The sequence below is a fragment of the Sparus aurata genome, chromosome 7, assembly GCF_900880675.1.
Source record: "Sparus aurata chromosome 7, fSpaAur1.1, whole genome shotgun sequence".
NCBI lineage: Eukaryota > Metazoa > Chordata > Actinopteri > Spariformes > Sparidae > Sparus > Sparus aurata.
Genome location: NC_044193.1, coordinates 34,855,607 through 34,875,367, shown reverse-complemented (window position 1 = coordinate 34,875,367; position 19,761 = coordinate 34,855,607). Strand labels below are relative to the sequence as shown.

Sequence of the window (19,761 nt, the reverse complement as noted above, 5' to 3'; positions counted from 1 at the left end):
ACATTACGAAAACCTGTTTGTCCTTTCTAATAAATGAGTGTTCATTAACAGTTTTTTACAGTTGCTAACACACTAAAATGACATGCATAGCACAAATATTTAAACTGACACAGAGAGGAAAACCTCTTCTCAAGTCTCAACACGTTTTCTGCTTTACACACATTTTGCAGTTCTTTTGCACTTTTTAAATGCACTAAACACCGTTCTCTGCATAAGACACAACAATCTGACATAAAGTCACATGTTTGCCATTTCAAAACACTGCCATTTAAAATGCCACTACATGTTCCACTTGTAAATATATCTGCTGTGCATATATTGCACTGACTTGTTTGGTGAAAAATAAAAAAATCTATATTTCAATAGTATGTGTGTGTATCTGCAAATATTTCTGTGCATGTGAACAATCTGAAGAATTCTCTACAGTTTGAACTATGTTGGTATTATGGCAAAGTATACTAAAGATGAGAGTGCTTTTCATTATGCCCAACAGTGTGTAGTTGGTTAGATAAAAATCTGTAATGCGAATAATGTGTGTGCCATCTGGTGCAAAAGTTTGATTTTGATATGTATGTAGTTTTGGTTGCAGTGCTTCATTTTGTAGGATATATGAGGTATTTTGCAGTTTGGGTGTGTGGTTTTGTGAACTGTGTTAAGTATTTTGATAAAACCAGCCTAGTTTGCAAAATTGTGTTTTAGCAGTTGGAAAAAACTGTAACAAATTCCAAAATACACAAGTGGAATACATCCTCTGCAAGAATAATGATTTTAGACAGAGTTTACTACGTGATGAAATGTACAGGCCACCCCAGCTTACCTAACCCCTTTCTCCCACAACATACCTCCAAAAGCCACAACAACTAATTCTGCCAGAGTATCTGTAGTGTGTGAGGACAGAATGCAAAAAAGAGAGATCGCCTCAGCTAGGCTCTCCTTTTATTGGCTCCTCCAGAAGTCATTGCATCATTGGGCAATGGCTTAAGGTGCAGCTCATCACCCTGTCAGCACCTGAAGGAAAACTATGGGAGGGGGAGACAGAGAGGAGAGAGGACGAAAGAAAACAAAACCCTCTGCCCCTGCCGGACACATAACATTAAGTCTCACCAGTGATCACCCCAGTTCTTGATAGTAATGCAAGTAGTAATGCACGGAAATTCTAAATTGTATAAATCACATACAAGGCTCCGCACCTGGCATCTGCATACATAACATAATTAATGAGCCCTTAGTCCACTCCTCTTATCTATTAAAGGCCTTTTATCTCTTCGCAGCCCACATTTCCAATCCTGAGGTGACCATGCTTTTGCGGCAGAAGCACTGGAACTTTGTAACAGCATTCCCCATTCCAACAGATCTGCCAAATCTGTGGCCTTTTTTAAAGAACAACTGAAAACTCATTTCAGTTAGCATTTTCATAAATTCTCCCAGCTTTGCTTTACTTGACATCAGTTTAACTCAAGTATTTGAGTTTGCAACATGTGTTTGTGATTGAATGGTCTTCTTTTGGTAAAGGTAAGAGGTGAACAGAGATCTGTATTTATTTGTCATGAAATGACAAATCATCATCTCCTAATAAGATAATTTGCTACGTATACACCAGGACAATATTCACAGTTTGTATTTCTGAAGCATGAACACATTATACACTGGTAATTCATCTGTAAATATTAGTGGTCAGCATGATATGAAAAGCTATTCTCCTGCAGCTTCTGTCAGTATGCTGCTTTGAGTAGTCATACAGAGGCTTGACTGTGGTAGAATATCAGAGTGCCACCACTGGATATAATGTGGTTTAGGTGCTGTAATTGGCTGGGTTACATCATTTTTATTAATGTAACACCCAGCGGTCAAATATACTCCTCTCTTCAGACGCACTTTTAAAAGGCTTTTTCCCATACCTGCAAATCTTCACACACCACCACCTCACCTTCACAATGGCAACTGACTAAGATGCAAAGGGCACCAGCTAAAATCTTACCTGAAGAGCACCAAACTGGTCAGGACCAGCTCTGGCTGAAATTATGTTCATTAAGTAATTTGTCATTGTTTTTTGTGCTTTTACTATGGGTGAGTAGGCAGCTTAGGTAAATGGTTGTGTTGTTTGTCTGTTTTGAATGTGTTAATTGCATATATTTCCAACTTCATTGTGTCTGCACAGGGTGTTTTATTTCTACTTCCCATTACATAAATAAATTGTTTACAGGTGATAATGAATGAGCTACATGGCACTGTTGCACTTAAACCACTTTCTCTATCTGGAGTTGATATCCAAACCTGTTTTTGTGACAGCAGTTATACATTTGTGGGTGATGAAGTTCCAGTTATGTTTAGAATGGAGGCCCAATATAGGGAGGAACATTTTATCTCCACAACACAGAAGTCCTGACAAATACTCTTCAGCCGATAAATATCTTAACAAAGTTGAAAATAAAAAAGCTTTGAAATAAGATACTATATAATAGCCTATATCAAGTGGTACAAAAAAATAAGAACGCTAGAAGCAGACTATTAATCTTTGATGGATGGATGGATGGATAAAAAAAATACTATTTAAAAGATTACTGATACAAGTATGAATTAATAGGCTCAAGACATGAGACACTCAGTGTCAGCCCTTTCTGTCTCTTGTCAGCTAAAAGGCTACATACAAGTAAGTGTTTCTCTCACTTCAAAGGACAGCAGATTTAAAAAAGTGTGCTGCATGTTGTAGCCTACTCCAAATAAAATGTAATGGATGTCGTATCACCATGAGATTATTTTTCTAGGTGAGCATCATTTATTGTTCGTCATGATGTTACTGTATTGTGCTTTCATGAAGTGTAATTTTTATGGAACTTTATGTGATGTGCTGTTAAGGTATTGTGTACTTGCTGTTGTGTTTTTGCCTGTCTGTTCTTTTATTAAGGCTACTTGCCCAGGGACAGCAGATGCCAATGAGCTGCCAGCCAACTCTGATGGGGGCTACTTTAATTGTGAGCTGTCACTGTAAAAATAAATAAAAATGTCCCTGTCACACATTTATTTTTTCTAAATCAATAATATTATTTCTTTAGATAGCGATGTGGCATAAATGTTAAAGATAGGCTTGGAAGATTAAGAGGGTTTTTGTCTTTCCTATTGGATCGCTGGTCATCTTTAAATGTTCTGACATAAGTTAAGAAAAAATACAATTAATTAGCACATTTGAAAATATATTTGAAAAATCCTTTAAATTGTTTTCTGCTATGACTAATATTTGACTTATTTCGTTATTCAGATAACAGTTGAAATCACTTATGCTACTCTGTACAGCTGGTGACAATATGAAGTTCCATTACTACCGTTTGTTAGCCTTTTATTTTTTTTGTGTCTTTGCTTTTTAATGTCAAATATCAAATGAAGGCGAGAGAGAGAGAGAGAGAGAGAGAGAGAGAGAGAGAGAGAGAGAGAGAGATATTATTAAGGCATAATGTTTAGGCATAAAAAAAAAAAAATGGCCAGTATAGTATCCAAACTTGAAATAATAATTAGAATAAATTGAATTTAACGGTGGATCATAATCATAAATCAACAACGAAAGTAAGTTCATACACTATTAAATTTCCCTAAATACCATAAAATGTATATGGCAAACATTTATTCACAAAACCAGAGGCCATTCCACTAAATAGTCATTTCATGCATGTAACCTACACAAATAAATCAAGTATAAAGTTAAGTCAACGTGTTCTTTCTATTACAACTGAGACTTTAAACCCCCAGATAAAGATGAATACGGGTTTCTGGAAGCCTTCCTTTGTACCTCTCAACCCGCATCTTCGGGCCCTCTCCTTGTCTCTCCGGAGCACCCAGGGGTCCTCCTTCCCTCCCGCCTCCTTTTCTCTCTTTCCACCTGCGTCACGTGTTCTTCTCCCGTTCAAATCTACTTGCAGGGGAGCGAATAAGAGCACATTCCTATCAGCAATTATCAGCAGCAGTAACTACCTCCAGATATACATGACAGGGGGAAATATACCTACTGCCGTCGCCCTGGATAAAAAAGACTACTTTGGTTTCAGTTATCTCCGATCTGTGCCCGCAACCTTTTCGCATTAAAAAGGGCGATATTTGGAGACGTCCGTGTGAAGTGACAAAGTTCCCCCTGCGCTCCTCTATTGAGGTTTGGACGGCCAAAGGACCGAACGGCTTTATCACCCTTATCTGGTGAGATAATACACTGAGAGCCCTCGGGAATGTAAAGATGTTGCTCTTGTACGCAGTAAACGCTATTATCAAAGTTGTATGTGATTCGGGTTACTGTTGATACAGAATACATATGCATGATAGATGTGAAACAGAACTCGGTGTCTGTTGTGTTGTGTGTTTGGGTTGGTATTGGATCATTGTTGAACTTTTAGGCAGAATTTTTTTTTTGCGCGACTGTAAGATAAAATAAGTTTTACACACAGGCCTAAGGATATTGTTGGAATTGCATCAGTAAATGAACACACATAATTCAAAAACATTTTGTTTATTATGACATAAAATTGGAATGTCCTTGAAACTTTGCCAGACTTAATTGGCCTCAAGTCTCGTCTTCTCTCTCAAGTTGATAAAATATCAGCTTCCTGACTGGAGAGTTTCATTAAATCATTTGTTGAAAAGGGAACAGAAAAAAAAAAAACTCTCCTATATTTTCCATTTTCCAAACTGGACACAAAAGTTTTGAAAATGTATCAGAGCCTGGCGCTGTCATCCAATCAGTCCCCTTACTCATATGACACCGGGAATTACATCCACCCCTCGGCCAGCTCTCCGGTCTACATCCCGACCACCAGAGTCCCAGCCATGCTGTCCACTCTGCCCTACTTGCAGACATGCGACTCGACCCTCCAGTCGCACGGCTTCGGCGGGCACCATGGCTGGCCTCAGACCGGCACTGATGGCTCTTCCTTTACGCCCAAGAGCCCTCACCTCCCGCACGGCTTCTCCTACTCACACAACACGGCCGTTAACAGTAACTCCGGCCGGGACCCGACCTATCAGAGTCCGCGGGATCTCGGAAACGGCGCTCGGACGGATCAGTACGGAGGCGCAGTGGTGCGCTCGGCCGGAGGTTCCTATTCCAGCCCCAACGCGTACATGAGCGCAGATATGGCGACGTCCTCCTGGACACCAGGACCCCTCGAGAGCGGAGGGATCAGTCTGCAGGGAAGACATGGAGGACTTTCTGGGAGGAGGTCCAGTCTGGGTAAGCAACAGTCCAAACCTAAAGTCTGCTTAGTGATTTTAATTCTCGAAGTCAAAGCTTGAAATGTTTTATTCTAATTCTGCAAAGAGAGAACGTAAGATCAGATGAACAAATGTCTGAGGTGTCTCAAAATTGAATGGGATTTTAAAACAAATCTATGCTGTCACTTTGAATATTTCAAACTATTTAAAAAGTGAAAAAAAAAACGGTAGCATATGGACACCTAGCCTCATATGTAGGCCCTTTCTTCTGCCTGCTCTAAGTAATGCACTAATAATGATCTTACCAATAATTCAAGCTGTTTAATTACTCTGCCTCAAAATATCAGCGAATGTGAATAAAACCTATTATTCAAATTACATTAAACCTTTTGATATCATATGCCTTTTAATTGTACCTTTTTCTAATAGCGTAGCTGCACACAAGGGAAGGCCATAGAGGCCTTTAACGGCAATGCTTTTTAATCCTATCGGGAAAGCGAGATTCAGTCAAATTACAGTTACTATTCTTCAGCAGAGAGGGTCACGAAAGTTTCAGTTTGACCCTTCAGCAACAATCTAGTGTTTTGTTGATACAGTTCAATACACACGCAGAGAAAAACACACTGAAACGAGACACTGACACCTTGATCCACAGATTCAGAGAGTGACGACTACGAGCGTCCGAAGTTGATTCATTAACAGTTTAATCAAATGTTGTCATTTTAAATGGTTAAATTAAGAGGGAATTTTATATCAAAAATGTATATGGGCCTGACATCAAGTACGCTGCTCTGCCAGTTCATGTGCTATAATTTATATTTTTTCTTACTCAACTCCGAGAATGTCCCGAGACAGGTGCCGTGTCAGTCATCGCAATCTGTGAATTATCAACCTTTTATTGACTCTGGCATTTGGCCAGTAAATAGGCCTAAATCTACAGGTGTGCCTACTGTTTGTGAATTTAATATGGTATTACTACAGCAGCGAGGTTCCCCTACTGAATATTACTCACTATATTATGTTCTTTATTCTGAGACAATTTTGTGTATAGTATATCATTTCTATCAGCTTTAATGGTCACTTTAGCACAGTGTTTTATCCTTTTGGCTGTCTCAAACCACCAACTCAGCGCTTATACTGTGATTTGTATTGTTGTTCTGTAATAATAAGAACCATCATGAGGTCGAAGGAAACATGGAAGCTTTAGGACAGCTTTATCCTGACTGACGGGGTCTTTCTCAGGCCCCCCGTCTCTCTGTCTTTAAGGGATACAGAATTAGGGCAATTAATGCTAGGGGTCCTGGTCGTGTGTCAGAGCTGTGATGGATGGAGGGGACCCCTGGATCCTCCAGGCTGATAAAACAGTGTAGCATCACCTCAACCAGATTCCCATCAGTCTGTTTAAAGGTTTTGATCTATCTTGATTACATGAGACTTCTGCAGCTATTCATTATGTATTTGCCCATAACCCGAACCCATTAGCCCGAAGCCCCATTTTGAACGTTTGGAAGAAAATCTTGTGACGGATAAAGACATTAAAAATGTGTCTGAGTATTTTAAAATTTAAGTGAGAAATAACAACTATACTAGATAAGTACACCTAAACTTTAGTTTATGTCACAATAGCTCTTACAGGAATTAAACAGTTTTATTCATTTATCGGAATTGTTTCACTGGTGATGGGGTAAATTACTTTTCTTTATACATGTTGACTCACTATAATCATTGTATTCTGCGGTCTTTAGACCTGATAGACGACATGTCCAATGAGGGCAGGGAATGCGTCAACTGCGGATCCATGTCAACGCCACTGTGGCGCAGGGACGGAACCGGGCACTACCTGTGCAACGCCTGCGGCCTTTACCACAAGATGAACGGCATCAACAGGCCACTCATCAAACCACAGAAACGACTGGTAAGATACACAGAGGGACAAGTTGCAGTCAAAAGTTAACATACATACATATACAAAGTAAATGTATCATGGCAGTCTTCAGTTTCATGATTACTACATCTCTCATTTATCTGTGATGGAATGAGTGGAACACATACTACTTTGTCACTTAAACATTCATGAAGACTTCAGTAATGTCTTCAATAATTACTTTATTATAGATCTGAAAATGTGACAAAATCTGCTGGCTCAAAAGTATCCATACAGTAATTCTAATATTTGGCTAAATGTCGCTTGGCCATTTTCACCTCAATTGGGTGCTTTTTATAGCCATCCACAAGCTTCTGGTAGTCCTCGGGCTGAGTTTTTAACAACTTCTCTTGACAGCATCGTTGAGGGTCAACTAAATATGACGGCTCCCTGGCACATACGTGTTTCTTCAGCACAGTCCACATGTTCTTGATAAGGTTCAGGTCAGGACTTGGAAAGACCGTTCCAAAACCTCAATTCTAGCCTGATTTAACCATTCCTAGACAACTCCTATTGAGCACCCGGCCCACTGGCAGGTAAACAAACCCTCAGCTAATACTACCAGCGCCATGCTTTACAGTAGGTTTGGTGTTCTTGGGATTAAAGGCCTCACTTTCTCTCCTCCAGACATATTGACAGTCATTGTAGTCAAACAACTCAGTTTAAGTTTCATTTGACCACAGAGTTTTCCTCCACAAGGTTTTTTCTTTGTCCATGTGATCAGCAGCAAACTTCAGTCCAGCTTTAAGGTGCTGCATCTGGATCAAGAGCTTCTTTCTTGCACAGCTGCCAATCAGCCTATGTTGATGCAAAACATACTTGACTTTGGACACTGACAGCTGTCTTCCAGCAGCTTCTAATTCACAGCAGACCTGCTTTTTGGTGGTTTTTGGTTGACTCTTGACCATCCTGACCAGTTTTCTCTCAGCAGCAGGTGATAGTTTGTGTTTTCTTCTTGATCATGGCAGTGACACAACTGTGCCATGTATTTTATACCAACAAACATTTGTTTGCACAGTTGATCTTGGGACCTGTAACTGCTTTGAAATGGCTCAAAGTGACTTAACTGACTTGTGTATGTAAACTTTTGACCCCAAATGTATATGAAAGGTCAGAAATGGTGACCTGTACATTTAGGCCGCGTAGGCCAATAGGTCTTGCTTATTAAGTGGTTGTAATTCCTCAAATATTTACATTTCGTAATAGCCTACTATATGCCTCTAGGGAAAAAATATCCGTCAGTGAAAGTCACAGGTTACTTTGCAGTTTACGATTTTAACCTACCCAACAATGTTATAGTTAGCTCAATTCCACCCACCTACACCATTAAGATGCTGCCTTAAAATACATCTTAAAGTACCAGTGAAAATAATCCAATAATAAGTTAATGCACCACTCTATGGAAGCCATTCTATTTAATTTGCTAACAACACTTCTATACCAACTTCTAAAGTAGCATTTTTAAATCCAAGTCTTTTAAGAAGTTTTGTTTAAAGTTATCTGGTCTGATGAAATTAAGGCTGTTTATTTACCCACTTTATATCATTGAAGATTAAACAGCAGTGCAGCCAAACTGATGTCTATAAAGGACAGTGAATTACATATTACATATTGACAGTGGGGGTATGTAATTAAGTATGCTCAGTTTACCCAAGTACTACAAGAATGATTGTGAGGTACCTTACTTGTAGACAGGCCTGCCCACAGAAATGGCTTGGCCTTTGAAAAGGTCCAGGTAATGGGCCCCCCAAATGTGTTTTAATAATAACAACGTATGTATGTGTTTTCTCTCTCCTACATAACCAAATGCAGAATATATTCACTGTTATCAATATCATTCTCTTGCTCTCAGATGCTAGTGGCTCCCTCACTGACATTAGCCTTGCTAGGTATGTTAGATGTGATGCCTAATACTAAGTACATTTTAATGATAAAACGTCTTGAGTAGAACTTTGAATGCAAGACTTTTACTTTTAATGGAGTATATGTACGCTGAGGTACGTTTTAAACTCAAATAAACCATCTGAATTATTTTACCACTGCAAATTGATAATAAACCACAAGTAAGTCAACCATTTTGTGCATAAGTTAATTAACAATGCAAAATCCACATGTATTATATGTTCTGTAGTTTTAACATATGCTACCACTGATTTCAAATCAGGAATCAGCTAATTTGGGTTAGTCAGCATTTAGAAAATGGTCAAGGCTTCATGGCGGTGTATTTCCCAGGAACATGCCCCTACAGAGCAGATGCGGCTGTGAGTTACCCAAAAAGTGTCTTTCCACCACCGGGCTGTATTCTGTTTTTGTTTGTCCTGCAGCAACCTTGTCCTTGGACAGGCTGTAATTTAACGTTTTTCCAAAGCAACGCGACTCTCTGCTTTTGTGTGGAGCATTACCTCCACCAAGCTGACATCACGGCATGAGAAAGAAAAATGTGTTATGTTATCTTTAGAGGTTGTCCAACTAATGAGTTATTAGAACCCTGGGTATGTGTATGTGAAGATATAATTCATCATTGTTGTACTAAACCACATCCTGACATCCTGCAATTCATTCTAAAAGTTAAGGAAACATTTCAACTCAATTGTCTAAAACTATAGTCCAAGGACACAAAAGATGTGTTCTATTTGTGACAGAACGAGGATTTCTCATTTGGGTTAAGGCCAGCAAAAGTCCAAAATATTTTCATTTCAGTTTTATTTTTTCTCTCTTTACCTGCAGCAGACTACATCTCGCCGAACTGGCCTTTGCTGCACTAACTGCCGAACCAGCACCACCACACTGTGGAGACGCAATGCTGATGGAGAACCTGTGTGTAATGCCTGTGGCCTCTACATGAAGCTGCATGGGGTAGGACACACCATAGGGTCCACATTTTTAAATCTGCCCTGTTGATTTATTTGGGCTATATGTGTCCTATTCAAGCTAAGTCTTCTCAAATCCTTTCCTGCCAACCTGTGTGTAAAGCTGCTCCTATTGGAAACTTCTGCTATAGTAGGGACAGTTTATCATTTGTACAGTGTAGAACAGCTCCAAGGGCAATGGGGTCATTGTTAGCAGAGCAGCAGTGCGGCAGGGGACCTTGAATGGGTTGTCATGACATTGACGCCTCTGCTGTATCATTGACTGGGAAAGAAAGTTCAGTTAATGTGTGTTGCTACTAATCCCTACAGGTGCCCAGACCTCTGGCCATGAAGAAAGAGTGCATTCAGACTAGGAAGCGCAAACCCAAGACGCACAAGAATAAAACAGGTAGGGAAACAGATGCTCTGCTTGTCCCTGTTCTGACTTAATTCACAAATATGTGGGATATTATATATCTATAATATGTACAACATAAAAATAAAAAACACACAATCACAAACAGTGGTGATACTATTTTAATAAATACAGTAGGTAGGTACATTTTGATATTTCATCATGCGGGGCGAAAATTCAGAGGAATTTAAACTCAAGGAGAAAAGCAGGGAGGGAAATGAAAGTTGCAGATCATGAGATATTTTATTGATCATTTATCAGAATCAGATCATTTTAATCATACAAAAGATAAATTCCTGATAAATTCCTATCGTATATAATAGATTATCAGTGAGTTTTCATGCCAGATTCAAAGAAAAGAATAGAACAGAGAACAAAACCACTGTCTGTGGAGTTCCAAGGCTTTGTTTTACTGCAGTAGAGGTGACACTAGGGGTGTAACTACGATGCCGAACTTAGTAGCAGAAGGCCACTGACTAGGCTGCTGTATTTGATGTGTAGGGAGTGAGAACGTGTTGTAATAGTTGTTCTTTTTCAATCAAATGACTAATTTAACTGTCCTGGTGATTATTTAGGTTCCACCAAATCTAACACCAGCTCCCCAACCTCCCTCTCAGTCTCAGAACATACCTCCACCATTAAGAGTGAACCCAACACAGCCTCTTCACCCTATGCAGGACAGATTGTCACATCTGCCACTCAGGTAAACCACCTTTCTATACAGATACCATACAAACATGTTCTGTATAGTAGGCAATATGTGTAAAAAACAAAACATTTCTCATCATGTCATATCCTTGGTTCATGTCTTTCAATAACTGATCATTTAAATGGGAACATGAGGGATTTCGTATTTCACACCCTTAAAACAGCTTTCTAACATTGGTCTGGTAAAAGAAATGTTTTGAGAATCTTAGTGACTGCTAGTTACTCATGGGTTTGTCACTGAACTACTGTAACTGTAGAGCTAACTACTAACAATGTAGTTAGCCAGGGAAGGTGTAGTATTAGGTAATTGTACAGCTCTTCAAGCTCCTTTTTACTTTCTCTGTACCAAGCAGTTTACACCTCCCTGGCATTGTGTTCTAAGGATTTAATGGCATTGCATTTCATCAACAGTTAGCCTACTGAAGGAGGGCTGCAATAGGCTACTTCAGTAGTTACTTAAGTGATTACTTCAAAAGCAATACCATCATACCATCAACTCCTGTCTCATCACTATTAGCCCACTATTCTTATTTGTACTCATAATGAGTAATTTGACCTTCATGTGTGTATATGTCTTTTAAGTAATGTTTTTGAATATGTTGTCAATAATCCTGTACTAATCCTTGCTCAGTTTTAAATGTCTATCTCCTCTCTGCAGACAGGTTCACAGTTAGATAGCAACGGATCAGGACTTGTGGACATTAAATATGAGGATTATTCCTTTACCTGTACCTCCATGGCCTCACAGAACTCCTGGTGTGCTCTTTCTCAAGCATGAGCAGCCTTGACCGGCAAGACTGATATTGACACCAGAAAAATCCCTTTGGCTTTGTTGTGGCCATCTCAACATCCTGCAATTATTCCTCATGTCACTGGAGCAGTGGAGAAAAGTGATGCATAAACCTTAAAATGGGGCTTATTCAGTATCTGATGTGTGTTCAGACTCGCTCAACCCAAGGACATCTTATCCGCTTGCCTTCATCGGCTCTGTAACTTATAGGCTCTATATACTGCAGCATACCTGGTCCATACTTTAACTTTACAAGGACACAGGGTACCTGGACTGAAGTTTTACGGAATGATGCCTGTTATCCACAGCACATTGACTTGACAGTTAAGCCAGGGTATAGAATACATTTGAACCAGAACTTAACACTGACCTTGGCTGACTCCCAGACTCCCATTTAACAAGCCATACTTCCTTAGCTGGACAACAGGAACTACCTATGACTATAGGAAAATTCTGTTTCCAGATAAACACTGCAATCAAATGAAATGTAAAAATACATGGCTTTATAGCTGATGACTGATTCTAGTTTCTTAAAGTTTCCGTGGCTGTCACTGGTGTTTGTTAGCCTCACTGCTTTCTCTGGTGTTTCCAAGAATACAATAAGAACAGTTTAGACATATTCTTCTCATCTCAGAAAGACTACAGGGAAATGGAAAGAATATACCTTTTTACAGCTGTTGATAATGTGTCATTACCAACATGTAGATGATTAACTTATATAGTCACATTATTTATGTTGAGATAAGGACAGTTAAAAGTCATGGTGGACAATAAAGCCAGCCAATCAGTGCTGCCGCTAGAATGTTGTGTTGAAAGGCCTCTAAAAAAAATGCATCTTCTGCAATTCATTTGAAACCCAGGACCAGTCATTTTATTCTGACATCATGATAACATATCAGAAGTCTATCATTTAAAAAAAAAATTACATTAATGGAAGTGCAATAGCTATTTTTCATGTTAAATATTGCAGACAACAAAAAGAGAGTGAAATTATTCGAAACATAATAATCATAATAATGTTTTTTTTTTTCAATAAGCAAGGGATTTATATTATATAATGTTGTATAATAATATCATTTTCTTTCTGTTTCTTCTGTTTTTCATGGTCTTTAGAATTTGTAGTTTTTTTTAAGAATTTGAGTTAATAAATTGAATCTCATTCAATTAGTTTGACTTGTTTGTTTAGTTTTCAATTGAATCTCACAAATTATCTCCATTGCTCCTGAAATTATGATTTTACTCCTTGGGGTCAGGGACAGATTTTCATCTCATGTCACTGGTTCCCAAACTCATTTGTCTTACATAGGCCCACCTTCATAGTCCTAATAGATGAGCCAACTCATTTATCAATCAATCAATCAATCAATCAATCAATCAATATGTTCTCACAAATGGATTCTAAAATAAATGTTATTTAACACTGTTCGTATACATTAAAGAAAATATTGTCACAAGTGTCCTGTAACTAGATGTTTTTGGTTAGACCAGTTTAGTCATGTTTGTATTCCTATATCTAGCTGTGGCCAATCTTCATCTGCCTTTTGCTTTCTTTCATTTAGCCATTACTTATGACTAACTTGCTATTTTTAGGGACTGCTTTGGTTCAGGAGGTAGAGCGGGTTGTCTATTAACTGCAAAATCTGTGGATAGGCAAGATACTGAACCCCAAAAAGCACCACATAAATGCAAGACCATTTAGTCCATTTAACCGTTTCAACTCTATATCCATTACTAAAGGCCAGCTCAGGACTTTGGCTATTTAGCCATTATGCTACTTGTACATCAACCTAACTATATCTACTCTATTTTACTTTTGGCTATTTCAGCTTTTAGCTAATATAACTGTTTTTCATGACTTAGCAAACTATTTCAAGTGTTAAGCCTTTACTTTGAGATTACAATTTTAACTGTTCATACATTATTTATTATTTTAATGGTTTCAACCATTTACACACAAGTGTCCATTAGCTATTTGAACTTTATTGTTCACTTTCAAATTAGTTTTCATCCATTCTCAATACCAACACAAGGTAACAAGTGACTGAACTTGATGGGCAGGTTACTGGTTAGGCCTATTGTAAATTTCAGCGTCATACTAGCAATGGCTGGTTTATTTCTTAAATCCATACTCATTATATTGAGTTAGCTGAGCTTAACATGTACTCACCATTAACTGCTAAAGTCATAGATAATAGAACAACATGTTTTTTCATGTTTTTTTCTTTTTACCATAAGGTCATATAATTTCTGTACCGGTATATTCAGAGGACCATATCAACTAAAATTTACAATTACATTTTGTATTTTCTGTTTAGGATCCTTGCCGAGTCTGTTGGGCTTTCTGAAGCGATGTTTGTGCATTTGCATTTGTATTTAGTATGTATTTGCTCACACTGATTTATGCTTTAATGCACTCAGATATATGTATGTGAATTCATGTGTGTGTGTACTGGGGGTGGGGGGGGGGTGTTCTCCTGCTGGTTGCTTAAGCTGACAGTGTCGACCAAAGGTTGTGTTCCAACACAGCTTTATGACAACCAGGTCCGAGTAAGCTGCACAGTCAAAGAGGTCTGTCAGCAACAAGGCTGCTGCTTTACTGCCACCATGGCGACATCCAGGCACCAGTGCGTCAACAGCACTGCCCAGCTTTATGATTGTTGGCAAAGATGTTGTCGTCTTATCTGTTGGTGGGAGAGGCCTGTTCCAGTGCAATGTCAAGATTCAAATGCATACAATTGTAGTGTAGCAGAGACAGGAGTAAAGTGGAAGTTTGAGCTTAACCGTGGGAGGTTGAGATGGAAGCACAAGATGCTCAGTGAAATGATGAATTGTCTAAAAACACTAAGTGTAACCAACTGAGCTCCCACTCTTGCAGTGGCCAGCGTCCTCCTGCCTGCCCCAGCCTTCACACCAACTGACGACCTGCCCATGGATCAGGAGAGGCTGCTGTTGACAGAGGAGCCATGAACCACTACTTGTTCAAAACAGCAGGCATGGCAAAGAGTTACAATATATTTTTTTTCCAGCTGCGACAGAGTTGACCAGCAATGTTTTTACTTTGAGAGTCATTCTCTCTTATCCATATGAGCGCTGTCCCCACCCTCGCGCTGTCTCTTTCTTCCTCTAGGGAGTACAACACATTTAATCATTATGAAATAAATACTATTTTTAAATACTGTTTTTGAGCCAGCTCTATAAGTTTAAAACCTTAACATCACTTAATGTTTTCACAATACTCTTATACTTCTCATTAAAATCACAGCACATGCAACTTTACTGTTGCAACTTTATTGTTGCATGTGCTGTGATTTTAACAAAGAAAACATTTATCCACATCTTAATTCATGTTTACAATAATTTACAAAATGTGTAAGAAATTAAAATGTATTATTGATTGCACCCTGCTGTTACCTGCTGCATGGCATTTACTCTAAAAATTTGGCAAATAGAATAAGCTGTATTGATTCCCTTTACCATTTGTCAGGCTCAGGAATCTAGTACTTGTCTCTTAGTTGCATTAGAGTGTTTCTCATACCTGTGTGCATCAATTGATCATGACTTTCTGACAGAAAGTCTCTGATTGGAAGGCAACATGATGCTCACCGGACAAAAGTCCAATGTCTAGTCTGTTCGGGATGGAGGCTGCAACATACAAACCATTTTCCTCAAGAAGCAGTTTCAGGTTTCTCATTTTCTCATTGATTCTTTCTGAATGACATTTCCTGCTCTTATTTCACTTAAGTCAGAAATTCCATGGGGCAAATAATTTAGATAATGACCTCAGGATGTTCCTCTCAGTGTTCCCCTTCTTTCTGAAAATGTAAAAGTTTGGTCATCAGTTTCAGGGCTTCCATACTGGACACAGCACCTTTGACACACAGCCATAGGCTTTAGACTCCATGGTGAAGTCAAAGTCCCCTTGCAGCCAGGCATGGCATGGCTTATATGGAGCACCAAGACGATTCTTGGTGAGCCAGACTGGTTGTTGGACATTGTTGGTAAACATCAATAGATCACGCAGGGTGTACTCGCAGAAGCCCAAAAGGTTACAATTGGTCACCTCAGTGATGACAGAATTACGTTGATCCTTGACATCGGTTAATCACACTGCCACAAATTACACACTTCAATGAAGGCTGCATGGAGGTGAAAGATGTGAGTAAGATGGGAATAAGACATAAAAAAGTGATGGATAAAAATAACAAGCAGGGTGTTAAAAGGGTCAGAATAAATCAAAAACATTTTTATTTCTTGCAAAATTACAGTGTGAATGCTGACAGCTGAACTGAAACTGAAAACAAAGCTGAAAAGGCAGACATGTTAAAAAGTAATTGCCTGAAATGTCACAGAACTATAAGGCATTGCACTACACTGCTGAAAAACTTTAATGTCAAACTGCATTAGCTTAAGAAGGTATGTAATACAAATTGCTAGAAACATTGCTAGAAAAGCTGGGAGGTAACTGTAATACTATCATAGCTGGAAGCACAGGCTTAGAATTGCGTATGGACTGCAAGGACCTGTCTATACCAATCCCAAATGATGGCGGAAATGTTCACACCAATATTAAGATTGAAGAAAAAAAAATGCACCTGATGTGGCACACAAAGGGTTAAATCCTTCCCCCTTTGTATATTGAGAACAATACACTATACAAAGATTTCATAAGACAGATTATTAAAGAAAGGCAGAAAATAATAAGTAATAAGTAATTTTATAAGGAGATGTAGGAAGGACTACTACAGTCAAATATTAAATAATGTTAAAGGAATATTGAATATATTAGATAGTATTACCGTATTAGAAATGGTTCAAGGCAAATAAGTTATCCTCAGTATTTAACTGATAATGATGATGAAAGTTATAATATGGACGATGTGGTAATAGCTTCAATACATTTTTTGTGAGTGTTGGACCAAACTGATTCATAGGTGACAACTGAAGAAATTATTGATAATTATGTAGAAAGGAACCCCACATCTATGTTTCTCACAGCAGTGAAAGAGACAGAACTTATATTGTTAATGAATATAAAAACATCTACTAGATATCTACTGACTTGACATGACATTAGTGAAAAGGGTTACTGATGGGACTTCACTTGGGCTGGGCACATTACTTGTGCAAGCCACAATAATAAGATTAATCAAATAAAATAAGAGGTATCACCTTTTTGTATTCCACACGTTATTCTTCAATTCAAAAACTGCTGCCTACATTACCCACAATGCAACTTGGTCACTGACTGACATCACTGGAAGCAATTTATCAGATTTCATGCAGCTTGCTCTGAAGCCACAAAATACTTCATAATACCATTTTACATGTGCAGTAGTACTCCCCAAGACCTGTAAACAAACTTTATTGTGTACAAGTGGTTACCCAAGATGATTAATCACTCAATTTTCTGATAGTATCAGCTGTTAACCCAGGCTAGGTCTATTAACAGACTTACTCCTCCATTTTTAGAGAGACAATGGGGTAATGGATTAGCAGGAGACACCCCAACAATGATCACTCCAGTGACCATGAGTTTGATTGTTTCCTTGGGAAACAAAGGTTACAGGAAGAGGGGGGTTAAACGATTTCCCTTTATATTTATACCAAGTTACTGTGCAGTGTTTTGCACTTGCCTCAAAGCAAGAGGGTGCTGGGTTTGAGTCCTAGGGCAGGGTCTTTCTGTGTGGAGTTAGCATGTTCTCATTAGTGCCCTTGACCAAAGCAGTGGCTTTTACTGAATTTTGGTCGCCAGTTGCCAGTTGCCCGTGGCAACTCAGGATGGCTTAAATGCAGAGAACCAGTGAGTGAGTATGTTATAAATAAAGACTCTTCTACTGTAATTGTACTATAATGCAAGGTCATGTCTGGTCGTAATTTGTTTTATTTCTACTGCATTTTATTAGATTGTACTGTAATATAATACCTACACTTACATTAATATTAATATATTACTATTACATATATATTTACAATATATAATAATCTCCAGTTACCAAAATTGTAATGTTACTGTACCTCAGAATAATATTACAAAATTTTAAAATTGAAATCAAAAGGAAAATGCAAACAATGGTTTGAATATATATCTTTTAAATAGATTATCTTTATCTTTTAATAGATTTCAGCTTTTAAAATGTAATACATGCAAGCTGTAATTAGCCACAGTCCTGTATACCAGGCCTTTTCAACTACTTTTTAAATGGCCATATTTCAAAACAATGTCTGACCTATAAAGTACTACATAGCCATATCTAGATTCATTCTTAGTCTTCCAGTGAAAATGTGTACTAGATTTAGCCACATTTCAGTTATTTATATCCCTCACAGTTGTAGTAGGATTTTAGTCGAGGAATACTCACACATTTTTAGTCAAAATGCATTATCTTTTTTAACTCATTCAAATGAGCTAATAAGTCTCTACGTAATAATTTGGTGCCCAAATGGACATCCATTACATATTTCTCATTTCCAAGCCTGACATTCTTTGTTTGTGTGTGTTTCTGTTTGAGACATCATATAAGGATTGGGGCTATCCCTTGTATGTATGTAGGACTGTAGCATAGTTAAAAGAGGTCTCTCTCTCTCTCTCTCTCTCTCTCTCTCTCTCTCTCTGTGTGTGTGTGTGTGTGTGTGTGTGTGTGTGTGTGTGTGTAAGAGAGAGCAAGAAAAAAGAGTATGTAACAGAGGCCCATGGTGGAGATAATCCTTCTTGGGGCCCAGAAAGCAGGGGTCAAGTCCAGGCTTACTCAACCCTCACAGGCCATCCCTCTCTGTTCACCAACCCCCTTCCTCCTTTTCTATCCACTCTCCATCACCCTGAGATGAGGGGGAAAAGATGAGGGAAAATCTAGTCGGAGAGACATTGTTACATTCTTGAAACACTGGCCATCAAGCCCATAAAATTTTCAACAGATAATTGTACCTTTGTCAAGTTATTTGATAGAAAAATTAATGTAAGCTTTGAGACAATATGCTAAACCAAATGTTTTGTAATGTTAATCTTGCAGTGACACTGCACAAGTGTGTCAAATTTCATACCTATCTATCCCCAAAGGGCTAAAGTCACTATATAACTTCATATTTCTGCAATTCTGTTGCCTTTAAGAATATGGGTACATGAGTTCTCAATCAGCATGTGCATGACATATCAAAGCACTGTACCAACAGCTTCACCTTGTGGCCATTAATAAATGCTGCTGAGGATTGAGCACAAATTTAAGGTGGTGCCATCAAGCACCAAGCACCATCACTGCTGTGGTTTGATGTAATTTACCTGTAGCTGGTGCTAGAGAACCCATCCCATTTGACTGACCACACTAACCCTCACACACAAAGACTTTCATCATTGCACAAATCGCTAACAAGGATTCAACAGTCCCAGGCATTAGCTTCAGGAAACACAAGTTTTGACTGAGTCGACTGATATAGATATGACATTGATATGAAATTTGGCACTGCAACATTTTTTTTCCACAAATTAAATTTTTTTTCTAAACACATTTTTTGCCTTAATTTCATATACATTTAACACATTTCAAATAGCTCAAATTTTGGGTGGTAGCATCAAACACCAATCACCAACACTGTTGTCAAATGTGACTTATCACATCTAGGTGGTGCTAGAGTAGGAAACAAATTTCACTGACTGTTGTAGCAAAGCTCAGTGAATGCAGAATTTTGTGACAAATTTACCACTTACAAAAAAACAATAATTGAACGCACTGCTCAGCGCAAGCAGCAGCAGCTAATGCTTATCCATTTTCATCAGTAAAACTTTTTAAAGTTTTACTACTCATAAACTTAAACTTTAAAACAATTTCTGGTTATTTTTATTATAGTAATAAAATTAAAACCTAGTAAGGTGTGAAACCTTAAAATGACTGCA

The 19,761-nt window shown here is 38.3% G+C and overlaps 1 protein-coding gene across 4 annotated transcripts; it reads left to right on the top strand.

Moving 5' to 3' along the window:
- The first annotated feature begins 3,950 nt into the window (after positions 1-3,950).
- On the top strand, positions 3,951-13,327 carry gata5 (GATA binding protein 5). 4 transcript variants are annotated; one of them, XM_030424221.1, is made up of 6 exons: positions 3,951-5,209; positions 6,936-7,105; positions 9,842-9,970; positions 10,294-10,372; positions 10,954-11,081; positions 11,745-13,327. In XM_030424221.1, exons 1-6 carry the CDS (start codon positions 4,690-4,692, stop codon positions 11,862-11,864), a joined length of 1,146 nt encoding a protein of 381 aa, XP_030280081.1. In that variant the 5' UTR covers positions 3,951-4,689; the 3' UTR covers positions 11,865-13,327. The 4 variants fall into 4 exon arrangements, with proteins under 4 accessions (XP_030280081.1, XP_030280082.1, XP_030280083.1 ...); XM_030424222.1 differs by having other exon boundaries at positions 4,666-5,209; positions 9,845-9,970; XM_030424223.1 differs by having other exon boundaries at positions 4,666-5,209; positions 10,996-11,081.
- Positions 13,328-19,761: the final 6,434 nt, after the last annotated feature.